This window comes from Orcinus orca, chromosome 16, assembly GCF_937001465.1.
Source record: "Orcinus orca chromosome 16, mOrcOrc1.1, whole genome shotgun sequence".
Classification (NCBI taxonomy): Eukaryota; Metazoa; Chordata; class Mammalia; order Artiodactyla; family Delphinidae; genus Orcinus; species Orcinus orca.
In genome coordinates this window covers 50,654,844-50,668,696 of record NC_064574.1, presented here as the reverse complement: position 1 = coordinate 50,668,696, position 13,853 = coordinate 50,654,844, and the positions used below count along the sequence as shown (strand labels likewise).

General features: G+C 62.4%; 1 protein-coding gene across 3 annotated transcripts; it reads right to left on the bottom strand.

Annotated features, from left to right (window-relative positions):
* Positions 1–96: 96 nt before the first annotated feature.
* TELO2 (telomere maintenance 2) lies at positions 97–13,177 on the bottom strand. Of its 3 annotated transcripts, none has more exons than XM_033429201.2 (21): positions 12,879–13,177; positions 11,855–12,190; positions 11,072–11,349; positions 9,030–9,144; positions 8,687–8,857; positions 7,206–7,308; positions 6,965–7,033; positions 6,639–6,780; positions 6,413–6,549; positions 5,836–5,915; positions 5,514–5,615; positions 5,208–5,296; positions 5,024–5,115; positions 4,711–4,827; positions 4,529–4,600; positions 3,171–3,335; positions 2,631–2,722; positions 1,925–2,024; positions 1,683–1,747; positions 1,350–1,465; positions 97–545 (listed from the first exon to the last, which is right to left on the bottom strand). In XM_033429201.2, exons 2-21 carry the CDS (start codon positions 12,187–12,189, stop codon positions 439–441), a joined length of 2,547 nt encoding a protein of 848 aa, XP_033285092.1. In that variant the 5' UTR covers position 12,190; positions 12,879–13,177; the 3' UTR covers positions 97–438. The 3 variants fall into 3 exon arrangements, with proteins under 3 accessions (XP_033285092.1, XP_012388658.1, XP_033285093.1); XM_012533204.3 differs by having other exon boundaries at positions 8,687–8,834; positions 9,030–9,098; positions 12,879–13,173; XM_033429202.2 differs by lacking the exons at positions 11,855–12,190; positions 12,879–13,177 and having other exon boundaries at positions 9,030–9,140; positions 11,072–11,203.
* Positions 13,178–13,853: the final 676 nt, after the last annotated feature.

Sequence of the window (13,853 nt, the reverse complement as noted above, 5' to 3'; positions counted from 1 at the left end):
GCCCGTGTCCCCTTCCTGCCCCCATTTCCATGTCTCCCCTTCAGGGGGCCGTGTGTGGGCACCAGGCTCCCTGCAGGAGTGAGAACCATAAAGAGCTCCTGCACCTCTTTTATTCTTCCTTTTCTGTTGTTCTTAAAGTCCCTGGCCTTTTCGGTGAGGAAGGGGTGGGGGCACATTGCTAAGAAGCCCCCAGGCCCAGTGGCCCCAGCTCTGCAGTCTACAGGCTGCACGGAGGCACCGGGCTGAGCAGCCATCCTGGAGCCCAAGCCTCAGAGGCCACATCCCAGTCCCAGTCTGGGGGGGGCAGAACCCGAGGCCCTGATGCAGAGTCTTCGCTGAGCCGCAGACACTCCAGGCTGTACCAGCTGCACCTCCGCCCCACGTGCTGGCCCCCAGCCCACACTCTTCCAGTGGGACGTGCCTTCCGAGGGTCGGGGGCTAAGGAGAGGAGAGCGGGAGGAGCTTATCTCGGAGCTTCTCCAGAAGCAGTAGTGCCTTCACCGCCAGCAGCCTGCAGTCCTTGTCTGGGTCCTTCTCGGCCACGTCTGCAAAGAGAGAAATGGAAGCGTGGGCAGCGTCACAGCACTGAGCGGGCCAGCCCTCTTCAGCTGCTCTCATTTGAGGCCTCCTGAATGAGCCCCGCGTGGCACCAGAATCTCCTCAGACGCCGGCAAAGGGCTCCTTAGCACCTGGGGCTAGGAGCCCGGCCGGGGAGGCACCTGCACCCACAGCACAAGGCCCCGAGCCGTCCCAACACACCGAATGCAGATGTGCTCAGACACCCATGTGGGGGGGGCTGGCCTGCAGGAGCCTAGGAGGCTCATGGGCTGCCTCGCCGGGCAGGGTTGGCAGAAAGGGAGAGAAAGGCCGCCATCAGAACCACCGGGCCTGCCAGTGTGGATGCAGATGAGCTGCGAGCCCTGAGGGTGGACACGGGCACGGTGGCTCTGAGGGCCATGGCTCAAGTGCCCACAGGTGGGGGTACTACTGGCCACAGAGACTTTTTAAAAAGAGCACGTGTGTGGGGAAGGGGTGGCCGCCAGAGAAAATGTGGCAAAATGCCAATCACCACTGTAACTCTGCTGAGGATGGAACTTTCCAGCATATACAGGTGCCACCCCCACATCTGGGCGCCTTCCCTGCAGGACTCCCCAAAGTCAAAGTGACCCGACAGCAGCCATGTCCCCACCCCCACACTGAGGACACTCAGCACACAAACGGGAGCCACATGACGCTCATGCTGGGCTGGGGACTGGGCCATGCTGCCCACGAGCTGACGGCCTCCCGGCCCCTCCAGGCTGCACCAGCCTCCCGCCGCCTGGCCACGGTGACCCCGGCCTAGCACTCACCTCCCAGCCAGGACCGGGCCTCCAGCAGCTCGTCCAGCAGGTCTGCCAGCAGCCGCTCAGCTGGAACGCTGAGGAGGACGGCGGAGACAGCAGACAGCAAGCCCTGGCGCACATAGCTGCGGAGAAGGCAGGAGCCTGAGCCGTGAGGAGCCGCAGCCTGGCGCACTCCACCCACGCCAGGGAAGCCCTGCCGGCCCTTCCTGCTGCAGGAGCGCCCAGCCAGGCTGCCTCTCGGCCACCCCGGAAGCCGCCACCCACCTCCCACTGTCCACTTTCCGGCAGGATTCAGGACCCTCACCTCACCCGACTCCCCTCAGCCCTGTAGCTACTCACGCATCACCGTGGAAACGAAGGGCCCACACGAACTCCAGCAGGGCCTTGCCCATGGGCACAGCCACCTGAAACAGCAGAAGCCAGTAGGCAGGGGTCCTGGCACACAGCAGTCCCCGCCTCAGACCCCATCCTCAGGTCCAAACACTCCTGTCCCAAGGCAAGGCCCACAGGGGGACAGAACATGGTGCAGACCCCACAGGAGGTGAGCCATCAGATGCCAGAGGAACGGGGTCCCAGCTCACCGTGGTGTTCACAGCCAGGTACATCAGGGCCCCTAAGGTGTGGGCCAGTCTCCCAAGAACCAACTGGTCATCTCCCAAAAGGTCGAAAGTCACTAGAGGCCTACAACACAGAACCCAGTGAATGGTGCAGGCCAGGCACTCGGGGCCGGCTCCCCAACCTCGTGGGCCACCAAGGGCACCCCAAGCCCCTGGACGCCCCTCCTCACTGCCTGTCCCCACATGGCGCCCAGAGCCACAAGAAGGTGTTGGACAGACTCCCCGTCACTTTGCAAGGCCACCTGGTCAAGCCCGGGCCTGGATCAGGAAGCAGGACCGCTACCTGCAGGGCCTCTGCAGCAAAGGGCTCCAGGCCCTTCCCTCTGTCCACAGAGCCTTGCACCCACGTGGCGATGGCTGGGGGATATCTGCACCCCGCTCGGGCTGAGGCAGGACAAGGATGCGCACGGGGGCGGCAGGGCACGCCGGGTCGAGGCACCAGGGTGAGGCTCTGGCCCCGGCCCCACCATGAACCTAGCATCCGGAGATAACGGACACCCTGACGCCTAATGCCCTCACGTCACTTGATTTAAGCTACAAACAATCACAGCCGAGTTCCTGACCCCCCTGAACCCAAATCCCACCTTAGCCCCCACCCTAGGGACCCTCCCACCCACGGATGCCAGGGCTCCTGTTCCCCAAATCACAGGCCTCCAGAAAACTCTCTCACCTGTCAAAATGTTGAAGGAGGGGGAAGAAGAAGTAGCCAGCCACCGAGTTGAATTCGTTGGGGCCAACGGCTGGTGCCCGCCCCGCAGAGCCCTGCCAAACACACGTGCTCACAAGGCGCCAGGCAGGGCACAGGGCACAGCCTTGCCTGGAGACCTCACACCAGGGACACTCGGGGACACGTGGGAGGGGTGGTCCTGAGCACCAGAGGAGCAGGCACCACCCCCCACCCCCGGTGATGACTGAGAATGTCTCCAGACATGGCCCAACGTCCCAGGAGAGCACATTCAGCCCCGGCCTAGAGGGACCCCAATGACCCAGCACACGCCAGGCCAGTTGTTGCCGACAGAGAACCCTCAGGGCTGTTTTCACACGTTTTAACGCTGCATTCACGTTTTAAAGTCACTTCAGTGTGATGCCCTAACAGCATGTGTCACATCACTCAGTTTGTACCAAAAACCCTCCCTTCACAGGACACTGTGGTCACTGTCCCCTCGGGGCAGAGGTCCCACCCAAGAGGCCACCCCAGGGCCTGGCTGACCTTGGAAAACTGCCGGGTCTTACGTCTGACGCGCTCCTCCACCACCGCCCGCCAGGCCGGGACCACAGCACCACCAGGCTGGGAGCCGGGGTCTGGGGAGCCCTGCTGGGGAGCCTTCCCAAGGCGCCCCGGCCGAGACAGCTCCTGGGCGGCCAGAGTCAGGACCTAGAAGAGAGGAGACACCCGGGGTAGCCGCCATCCCACTGGGGAAGGATGACATCTTCCAAACTTCAAGGTGAATCGGGTGCCCTCGAAGGCCCCAGCAGTCCTCAGGGGGGAGGTTCTGGGAACCCCATGCTAGTCAGTTAGAGTCCCTTAGGCTCGCTTCACTTTGTCGGGTGACAGAAAGGAGGTGGGCGTGCTCCCTGCTGACGAGCCTGAAACCTTTGGTCACTTCTCCCGAAGCCCATCCAATCCCGCCACCCCCACCTCTCAGGATAAGAGAAGGAACCCCAGCCCAGGCCATATGTGAACGGAGCCGGACCCGGAGGCCACACGTGCAACCTCGTTTTTAGGAAGCACCCAGGACAAGCAGATGCACAGACAGAGCAGACTGACTGCAGGGCTGGGGGTGGGGAGGGAGCGTCTTGGGTTCTTTTGAGGGTGACATGGGACGTCCTGAAAGCAGGTGGACGTGATGGTCACATGACGTCGGGAAAGTACCAAACGCCCCTGAACTGTAAACACAGAAACGCTGAACTTTTTTTCAGCTTTGTCTTAGTCTCTGTGTCACTGTGACGAACACACGTGGTGTATCGTTCACCATGGTAATCGTTGTTCAGCGCGGCTCAGCGGCACCAGGTAAACTCATGGTGCCGCCGTCACCACCAGCACCTCCAGAACCTTCTCATCCTCCCAAACTGAACCTCTGTCCCATTAAACCCTGACTCCCCACCCCTCCCTCAGCCCCTGGCACCCACCATCTGCTCTCTTCCTGTGAATCTGATGGCTGCAGGGACCTCACGTAAGTGGAATCGTACGCTATTTGTCCTTTTGAGTCTGGCTTATTTCCCTGAGCACGGTGTCAGAATTTCGTTCCTTTTTAAGACCAAGTAATATTCCACTGTATGAACCCACCACGTTCTGCTTATTTTAAGACTGAATTTTACGGTGTGTGCGTCATACCTCAGTAACACTGTTATCTAAAACAAAGAATGCAGCCCCTGAAGCCCATGCTCTGTCAAGAAAACATCAGACAGACGCTGGTCCCAGCCTCTCAGGTCTGGCAACAAGGGGCTTGGGGAGGCCTGTGGTCCCATCCCTATAGATTCTGGCAAATGCTTGCTCCCCCTCCAGGGGCTTTGCACCAGGCCTGCCAGTCCAGCCCTGATGAGTGGGACAGAGGCCCAGGCACTTACGTCCAGAATGTCCATGCGCTGCCGGAGGCTGTAGTTGAGGGCGTAGAACTGTGCGGTCAGGTACTCCGCCACCTAGGCCGGGCGGACGAGAGGCCTCTGAGGACCACAATCCCGGAGACAGGGTCCCAGCACAGCCCCTGCTGGGGGCACAACCCGGGCTCCACTCAGCCGCGGGGACTCACCCGAGCCGGGTCTGTGACTGTGAGGGCCACCAGGGCCCTCTGGCGCAGCCCCTCGAACCCCGCCATGGCTGTCTTCTCCTCCAGGTGCAGCAGCACCTTGGCCAGCTCCACGCTCACCTGCGCACAGGGTTAGGGTGCTCGACAGAAGGGGCCTGTCTTGAGGAGCCTGGGCTGCGCCCCCTGCCCCCCACCCCGGCAGAGGCCCTGCTGCCAAGGCCCATGTGGGCCACATGGGGCTCCCTGAAGACACATGCCCTTGCCAAGCCATCACCCACCTCCTGCGACCCTGACAGCCCAGCCCTCATGCGCTCACCTCCTGAGTGGCAGCCGGGCTCCTGAAGATCAGCCCCTCGAGGGCCCACAGGGCCGCCTCCCAGCGTTCCCAGTCCTCGGACCCAGTCAGAGCTGCCCAGAACCCACATGGTGCCTGAGTGAGGCGGAGCCGGCGGGCAGGGTGGGCAGCATGCGGGGGACCTGGGGCAGGGGCGGGGGCGTACCTTCCAAGCAGCCCCGCACATACGAGGGCGCCTTGCTGCTTCTCTGCTCCCTGTCTACCGACATGTCGTAGGGGACAAACTCATCATCGCTGAGGAAGAAGAACAGACACGCAGACCTGCCTGTCACCCGGGACTCACCCCCAGTCCCTGAAGCTTTGGGAATGGCTGCCGGGCTGAGAGCCCCGTGGGCTGATTTCCAGGTGGGAGGAGGACTCGTGAGGCAGAGGGAACCGGCGCCGCAGGGCCCACACCCTGAGGTGGGCCCCGCCAGGACCCTCGCAATCTCCCCCGTGGGGCTGCCCCCACCTGTCCAGCTCGGAGTCGGAGCCCTCAGGCCCAGCCTGGGGTCCACTGCGGTCCACAGTCTCTCTGTCAGGAGTCTCTCCACTGACCGGAGCGAAAGACGGGCTTTGGGGACAGAGAAGGATCCCTCAGGGGTGCCCCACAAGTCTCTCATCCCAGAACCCATGCTTCCCGAGGAAGCGCTCTCACCGCCCCCGCCCTCATCTTAGCTTCTGCCTCAGCGATAGCAGGACAGGAGTAACAGGTGTGCAGCAGCCACCCCACCTGGCCCACCATGCCCAGAGCTCCAGGTGGGGACCAGGGATCGGGGCACAGAGACCCTCACCCCGCCTCTGAGGGGCCGTCAGCCGCGGGCCGGGGCATGGCCAAAGCCAGCATCTCGCGGGTCAGCTCATCCTCTTCATACTGCAACGCAGATGTGCTGGAGTTGGCTGGGACGGGAGCAGTGGGAGTGGTACAGCTGGGCCCCTGCGAGGCCCTCCCATCACAGCCCGCAGTCTGCGCTTCTGGCCTCTGGCAGCCAACGGTCTTTCAAGAGCAACTGTCCAGGTTTCCCCCTCTGCAGAGGGTGACACTTGGGGGGCTGAAGGCTGGAGGGCCTGGGAATCCCCCAGACACAGAGCAGATGTGGCACCGTCTCCAAGGACATCCCAGAGGGCTCGGCAGATGGAGGGGAGGCCTGAGAGTCCCGTCTAGAGAATCCACCTGGGGACACGTGCTCAGGCACCAGCTGAGGGGCTGCGCCTCCACTCCCCGCCCAGCCGCGGCCTCAGCAGGGCCACCAGGGCCAACTTGACACCAAGCACAGATCTCTGTGGTCCTGGACACAGGCAGGCAGGGTGACATTGGGGCAGGAGTGTCGGCAGCTCAGGGAGAGCATGGCAGGCGCAGCCTTTGCTCACCTGGAACTTCAGGGGAGGCCCCTCGGGGTGGATCCGGGCGCTGGCCACCTCAGCCACGATCATGCCCAAGCGGCGCACAGGGGGTAGGCTGCTGTCCAGGCGGCTCTTCACTCCCTCCATCAGGCTGGCCAACAACTCTGAAAGCACCGATGCGCATGGGCTGAGCTGGGGGGAGGATGGGGCTCCGGCGGGGGCAGTGGGGATGGGGCACCCACTGCGTGCTCACCGTCCCGGCTGTCCCGGAGCTCTGCCTCCCCCAGGTGCGCCAGGCAGATGAGGATGGCCTTGCTGACGTAGCGCTGCTGCACCAGGGGCACATGGCGGATGGCACTGCTGCTGCCCCACGTCTCCAGGAGCTCCTTCAGCGCCTGGTGGGTGGTAGGCTCGGCCTGGCAGACAGCCCCCGCCTCCCCAACGCATCCCGGAACCTCGTGGGCCTTCGTGCCCATGTCCCCACAGCCCCAGAGAGGCTCCAGCCAGCGCCCTCCACCCCAGGCAGGAATGCTCTCCCGCAGGGACTGAGGGTCCCTTACCTGCACAGGCAGCGCTTACCTGCTTGAGGAGTGAACGCCGCTGGCTGTCCATGGCCAGGTAGCCCAGCAGGCTCTGCAGCATGGGCATCTGCGACAGAGCCGGCGTCCTCTTACCGTCTGCCAGGCAGACACCACCCACCCGGCCCGGGGAGCCCAGGGGCGGGACGAGTCTGGGCTGAAGGACAGCGACATGTCCGGGCAGCCGAGCACTGCTCCAGCCCCGCCTGCCGCAGCTACCACCCCCCGGCCGGCACCCTCACCGTGCAGCTGTACTGTAGGAATAGCAGCTTCCGGGTCATTACAAACTGGGCCTTCTTACTCTTTGTCACCACATTCCCCAGCAGCCGTGAGAGGACTTCAGGCCTGCGAGGCATAGCGGTGGGGAGAGAGAGAAGCACAACTCCGAATCCCATGGATCCGCACTGGACCCCCGGGCTCCGCGCTAACCACCAGGGAGCTGCGCAGGTGCTTCAGCCCTGAGTCAGTCCTAACTCTCCCTCCTCCCAGTAAATGTGGAAACCAGGGAGCCCAGCGACTGGACACAAGAGGACATCCCTTGCCTGCCCCGACCAGTCCAGGTGAAATGCTCTGCCTAGACCAGGGCAGCCAGCTTTCTCTGTGAAGGGCCAGGCTGACAGGCCATCAGGCTCTGTAGAGACACGGTAGCTGAGAGCAGCGACGGCAGGTAGGTACACGGCTGAGTGTGGCTGTTTGCTGATAAAACTTTACTTACAAAAACACAGTAAGCCATATTCGACCCAAAGGCCGTAGTCTGCAGATCCCAATCTAGACTGAGACCTCTGCTTCCTTTAGCGAGTGAGAGCTCAACACACGCTCACGTCAGCACGGAAGGAGGTGAGGCTGTGTTCCCCTCCTCGTCCCTCAAATCAAAGACATGAAGGTTAAAAGAAAAAGAAAAAACAAGAAAACTGATAAAGTCGAAGAGAAAGACCCAGGCAAAGTGACCTACAGCCCTGGGGCAGACAGCACGACAGCCCCGGTGACAGAGAAGGCTGAGCCCTACCCAGTGACCCACGGTATGCTGGGCTCACAGGGCAGTTAGGACGTCTCAGAGAAGCCAAACCAGTGGTGCGGCCAGGACAGACCCAGGCCTGTGTTAAGGTGGGGGCCCCCCCTCACGAGGAGCCTTCACACAGGCGAGTAAAAGACTCGATCAGATGGTTCGTGATGCCTTCAAAACACACACCCTCAGCCAGGATCAAAGAAATGTGAAGTCAAACAGGGAAGAAATGTCTTTGGCAGAGAAACAGGCCCTTCATGCCGGGAGACAGTCTGAAGGAACGTCGAAGACAACCAAGCGACCCAGCACTGCCCTTTCAGGAACATGGCCCGCAGACCCCCTTGCTCACAGACACAGAGGTGGACGGGCACACAGGAAAGTCACCACAGCCACCAGGTGGGAGGAAGCTGTGTTCCCCGCACACCCTCCTGCATGATTTGGGTTTCTGAGAACAGGGACCCTCAGGCTGCAGAGAAGCTGCAGCCTCCGTCTCGGTCCAGCCAGGTGTGGACTGGGGGGCCCGGCCCAGCCCAGCCGTCAGGAGTGGGAAAGATGGGCTTTTGCACAGCCAAACTACAAAATGACCGGCCACCAGACAAAGGGGCCACCGCCCACGTCCCGTGAGTGTTGACCCCACATAGGCAGGAGTCGTTTGGATCCCCACTGCCCGCCCTCCTGGGGGAGAAGCGTTTGCAGCAGGAAGGATGCCTTACTTCTTACCCTGGGGCAGCCTCCACGCACCCCTTCAGCACAGCCTCCATGGCCCAGTCGGGCACACGCTCCACCAGGCACCAGCAGACCCGCTGCCAGAGGCAGCTGCCCTGGGTGAGCACCGTCAGCCGGGGCACAAGCACGCCCAGGACCTCCTCTGAGGGGAAGCACACAGGGGCCCTGAGCCCAGGGGCCATGGGGCGTCCAGTGTCTGCAGCCCACAGGCCCACCTGTCACAGAGCCAAGCCCCTACCCAGGGGCCCAGCAGGGCCAGACCCAGGCAAGGGGACCTCAGCAACTCCCCGCACCCCTCCCGGGACGTGCCGCAGCTTCTCCCACGACGAACACTCACTCTGTCTCCCGTGGACGCAGGCTTTCCCCAGGACCTGAGACAGGAAGGAGACGGAGCAGTCCAGGCCACCTGGGACAGGAAGGAGACGGTGGTAAGGCCATCAACGTGCACCTGGCTGAGCAGAGACAGACCTTGTTCCAGGCAGATCCCACGTTGTAAAACTGCCAACTTGTTCAGTCTAATTCCAACCGCACCAGCATTGTTTCCAACTCAAAGAGCCAATGAAAATAATCATTTAAAAAGCATTATGTTCACAGTGATCCTACAAAGCAGGGACCACTGCGGGGCACCAGGAGGCGGCAGCACCAGAGGGGCCCAGTGAAGAGGAGGGGCTCTAAGCGCCACAGGGAGGAAATGAGGACGGAGGAACAAGGAGAGGGTGGGTGGCGGCAGCAGCCCCAGAGGAGCCAGGGGTGATTGGACCGACCAGGAGACAGATGGCCCCGCGCATGATGCAAACGCAGTATCTGAGATCTAAAGATGGGCGTTTGGGATCCTGCCAAGACAGAATTCAACGCAGCCACTCACAGGATGAAGGGGACATTGCTCCGGAGGCATTCAGGACACCCCGGCAGGCCGCCCCTCCCAGCCAGAGCAGGGGCTGGGCGGCCCAGCTGGAACCCCGCTTGGACACTTGGGCTGGAGAAACGCAGGTGCACACCTCCCCCGGAGTGGTTCCCTCACCCAAGACAGTAATGCTCAGGGACACAGCAGGGGGAGCAGGGGTGTGCAAACACAAGGGGGCCCCACAGAGCAGCACAGGCCTCACCCCCGCGGCCCCCTGCCGAGTGCCACCTGGCCGTCTCCCAGGGCAGCCACTCGCCATGTGCGGTTAACCGTGGGCAGACAGGCGACCCCTCACGACCCGCGTCCACGAAGGCAGAACAGTCTGCGAGATGTGGGCACAACTCCAGCCCCAAGGACACAATACTTAGGTCTATTTCTCTCAACACCCGTGAGGACCACCGGCCTGCATCAGCCACCACTCTGAGCGCCGGGTCGGCAGTGCGCACAAGCCCCAGCCCACAGCTCATTCGGGGCGGGGGGGGGAGGGTGAAGTCGGACAACAGGGCGGGGCCCCTCTGAGCACCGTAGAGGATGGTCAGTTCCAGGGAGAGGACAAGCCAGCAGCTACGACACTAAACAGGGTGACCAGAAAGGCGGCCCTGAGAAGAGGCACTTGAGGCCAGAGCATGGGGCATCCCAAACAGGAACGCCCGCCAGTCCAGAGCTGGGAGGAGGCGAGAGCAGAGGTGCTGGAAGGTTCTGAGGGTGGCTCATGGTAACAGCATCATGCAGTTGCTCAGCTCAGACAAGACAGGAGGGCACGTGGGAGACTGTGGTAAGAATCCAGGCGAGATGAGGGACTCGGGCCGGGGTGGGGGCAGTGCAGGGGCCAGGGCCGCAGGGAAGGCAGGGCCTCACTGGGGGAAAGGGCAGTGGCTCGGACAGCCCGCCCGCTGTTCACCACCTGACGCCCACCCCCACTCAGGCCACCATGGCCCCTGGCTTCTCTCGGCTCTTGGAACACACACGTGGGGAAGCCACGTCCCTAATGCTCCAGAGACCATGATTAGTGGAGAGGGTGGGCAGGAAGCTGCTCCCATGGCCCCCAGGTACAGAGAGCTCCCTCAGAGTCGGCCCCCAGCACCGCCACCAGACACCAGAGCACCGAGGTCCTCCACCCACGATGACAAGGCCATGGGCACCGCAGCCGGCAGCCACCTTGGACGGACCCTCCTCACAGCAAGAGCTTTTTGGTTTCCAGACTGTGGAGGACGTTCCCTTATTCTGAGTGAGGGGCCGGGCGGTGAGCAGCCCCACCTGGACATCCAACCAAGGACTGCAGGGCTTACGGGTCAGCTCCACCTCCCAGGCAGCAGAGCTGTGGGTGAAACTTCACGGCTGGGTGGCTGCCGCCCCAGACATGTGATAACGTCTGACTGGATGATGGCACTGCCAGAGATGGCAAAGTCCCCGGAGCCCTGGGAGGGAGGGAGGGGACGATGGCCTGAGGAGGCTGTTAGAAGAGGGGCTCTCACCTCGGAGAGAGTCCACGACCACCTGCAGCACCCGCAGGACTTCCTCGCCCAGCAGAGGGAAGTAGTTCTGAGGGAGGAATGTGGCCAGGTTCTCCCGCTGCAGACGGTTGCCCAGGCGATCGGGCAGGCCCACCACCTTGGTGAGAAGTGTCTCCTGGAGCAGGGGGAAGGCTGGCCCTGCCTGCTGCCGACACTGCCCCTCCATCACAGTGGCCATCCTGCCCACGCTCAGGAACCTGGCCAGCAGTTGCGCCATCTTCATCAGACAGAAGCTGGGGCTGAACCAAGAGCAGGTGTAAACAGCCTCGCTTCCTAGGAGGGGCATGAAAGCCTGCCAACCCCACGCACCTTCCCCACCTTGGAATCACCTGACCCACTGACTTCCAGCTGAAAATCCAGCTTCCCAATGACACAGCTTCCCCGCAAGGACCGTGGTGGGCTTGATGTTGAGGGAATGAGTTTGCTGGGGTGCCTCACACAGAGCTGGGGGCCACAGAGTTAAGGGGCCCCAGGAGGATGGCCACGCCCACTGCCTACCTAGACCACCTAAGCCTGGATGCAAACACTCCTGCTGCCCCCTGGCCCACATGGCAAGACAGAGGGCTAGGGCCTTCCCATCGCAGGAGATTAACGCAACCCGCTTTTAGTTCAGTGCTCTGATGTGCACAGGTTTTATTCTCTCACCTTTCAGGATGCCAAACTCTCACAGAATTTGAAGAACCCGTTGGTTCGAAATCCTTCAGGTGTTAAAGCAACCCCATAATCAGACCCAGCCCAGCTCACCTGGCAGCACCCTCGATGGACTCCATCAGCACCAGGAAGGCTTGGTCAGCCGGGCCCTCCAGGAAGAAGCTGGCCCACAGCTCCTCCATTTGGCCGTCAGGCAGCAGCTCCAGCCAGTCGGGGCTCAGCTTGCTGACCAGACATCTGAGAAAGGTGGAAAAGTGGATCCTGACAAACTCCTCCTGCTCCTCAGGGAGGGCTGGATTCTCCGTTGCACCAAGATAGCGCTTCAGGGACCCCAGGGTACAGAAGATGCGGCCCCCATCCTCAGAAGATGAAAGGATGTGAACAGCCTCCCAGACGGTGAGCCGGACGGCAGAGACCTCAGGATCCATCCTGGAGTTCACAGGAAAGGCACGTGAGAAAGGAAGTCCAGGGAGCTGTCATCATCCACGTGGGACTTAGTCTCGGATAAGGAAGCACTTTTCACATATTCTCAGAAAGCCCGCTCTCCCGCCCTCGAGGAGGGAAGGTTTCATGGTCCAAGGCTTCCATGGTGCCCTCTGCAGAAGGGCAACCACGCCCCAGGGACCCATGTCTGGAGACACCTTAGATGTCACAACCGGAGGTGCTACTCTGCCTCTAATGGGTGGCTGAGGCCAGGGATGCTGGTAAACATCCCATATACCCCATTACGCAGGACAGCCCCCAAAACAGGAGTATCCAAACCCAAATGTCAAGGGAGCTGAGGTTGGGAGACCCATCAGCACTTCTAACTCCCTGACGTATCCACCTGTGGTTCACCTTGCCAAGCTCCCTTCCTTCCCAGAAACCAAAACCATCTGCAGGTTGCATTTACTTCGGGTCGGGCGCCCCTGCAGCACGAGCGCCATTAAGTAGACACCTGTCTGTCACCAGTGCACCCAGCCACTAGGTCGGGATGCACTAGGGGCCCAAGAAGTGTCCCCACTGGCCTGGGCCTCCTCGCCCAGCCCGGTCCACGCGCGCTCCTTCTCGGGGTGTGGAGACCGGCTAGCGATCGCCCGGCCCCGCGCCCGCTCCCCAGCGTGCGCCCGGAGCCCACCTAGTGGCGCGGCGGGCAGCGGTCCTCGGGGGACGGGATGGGGTGTCGGGGCGGGCGGGGACCTCCGGACGGGCAGCGGTCACAGGGAAGCGCGCACCCGCCGGGTCCGCAGAGTCGCCACGGCGCGCTGCGTCCCGCTCACTCCGCCCATACCGACCCGTCGGCGATTCGTCACAGCCCCCGCGGCCCAGCTCTGCGCTCGGTTCGCGGTCCAGCTCACGCGGCCGCAGAGCAAAAGTTCCCGGGACCCTGGTAGAGCTGGTGCTGAATTTTTTGAGCCTGTGGCGCCGGTACTAGGGGCAGCTGTTGACGAATCTGCGGCGAACCTGCGAGCCGGAAGACGCGCGGGACAGGCGGCTGTATCTGCGCCTGCGCTAGGGCGGGGCAATGGGGGCGGGGCCCTAGTGGGCGTGGTTCCTGGTGGGCGGGGCAGTGTGCTTTAGGCTGCGCGGCAGGTGGCTTGGAGTCCAGCACTTCTGCGCCCGCCTGCCTTCCTTCAGCCTCCGCGTCGGTCTTCCCGGAGTGACCTCCTCCCGCCCTTCCCCCGCTCGCGAGCCCCAATCTCTCCTGAGCTCACACGTGCGTGCCTCCACAAACTCCTACTGGGCACCAAACGCGTGTGCGGCCTCGCCGCCCGCCCAGAGGTATGGCCCGCTCTCCGCAGGCCACGACCTTTGCAGGGAAACGGGCCACAGACTAGGAAGAAGTCGCAACTGGGGTGATTTCGGGTATTGATTGATGTCCTGGGACAGGTGCTTCACCGTTCAGCACGGTAGCCATCAGCCACCGGGTCAGTTCCTTGGTTGCACTGTCCACGTGTCAAGGGCTCGTTAGCCACCTGACACAATGCACAGCGTAGATATAGGACCTTCAGTCTTGGCAGAACGTCCTATGGCGACCTTGGGGAGCGATCTGGGAAGACTTCTCAAAGAGGTACTATTTCAGCCCAGAAGGCCGTTGAGGTGACATGGGAAA

Coding starts and splice junctions, on each gene's coding strand:
- TELO2 (XM_033429201.2), bottom strand. CDS start 12,189: ATGGATCCTGAGGTCTCTGCCGTCCGGCTCACCGTCTGGGAGGCTGTT. Junction 5,297..5,513: donor TCCGACTCCGAGCTGGACAG/GTGGGGGCAGCC, acceptor CTTCTTCCTCAG/CGATGATGAGTTTGTCCCCT. Junction 4,828..5,023: donor GCCCGGCTGCCACTCAGGAG/GTGAGCGCATGA, acceptor CCCTGTGCGCAG/GTGAGCGTGGAGCTGGCCAA.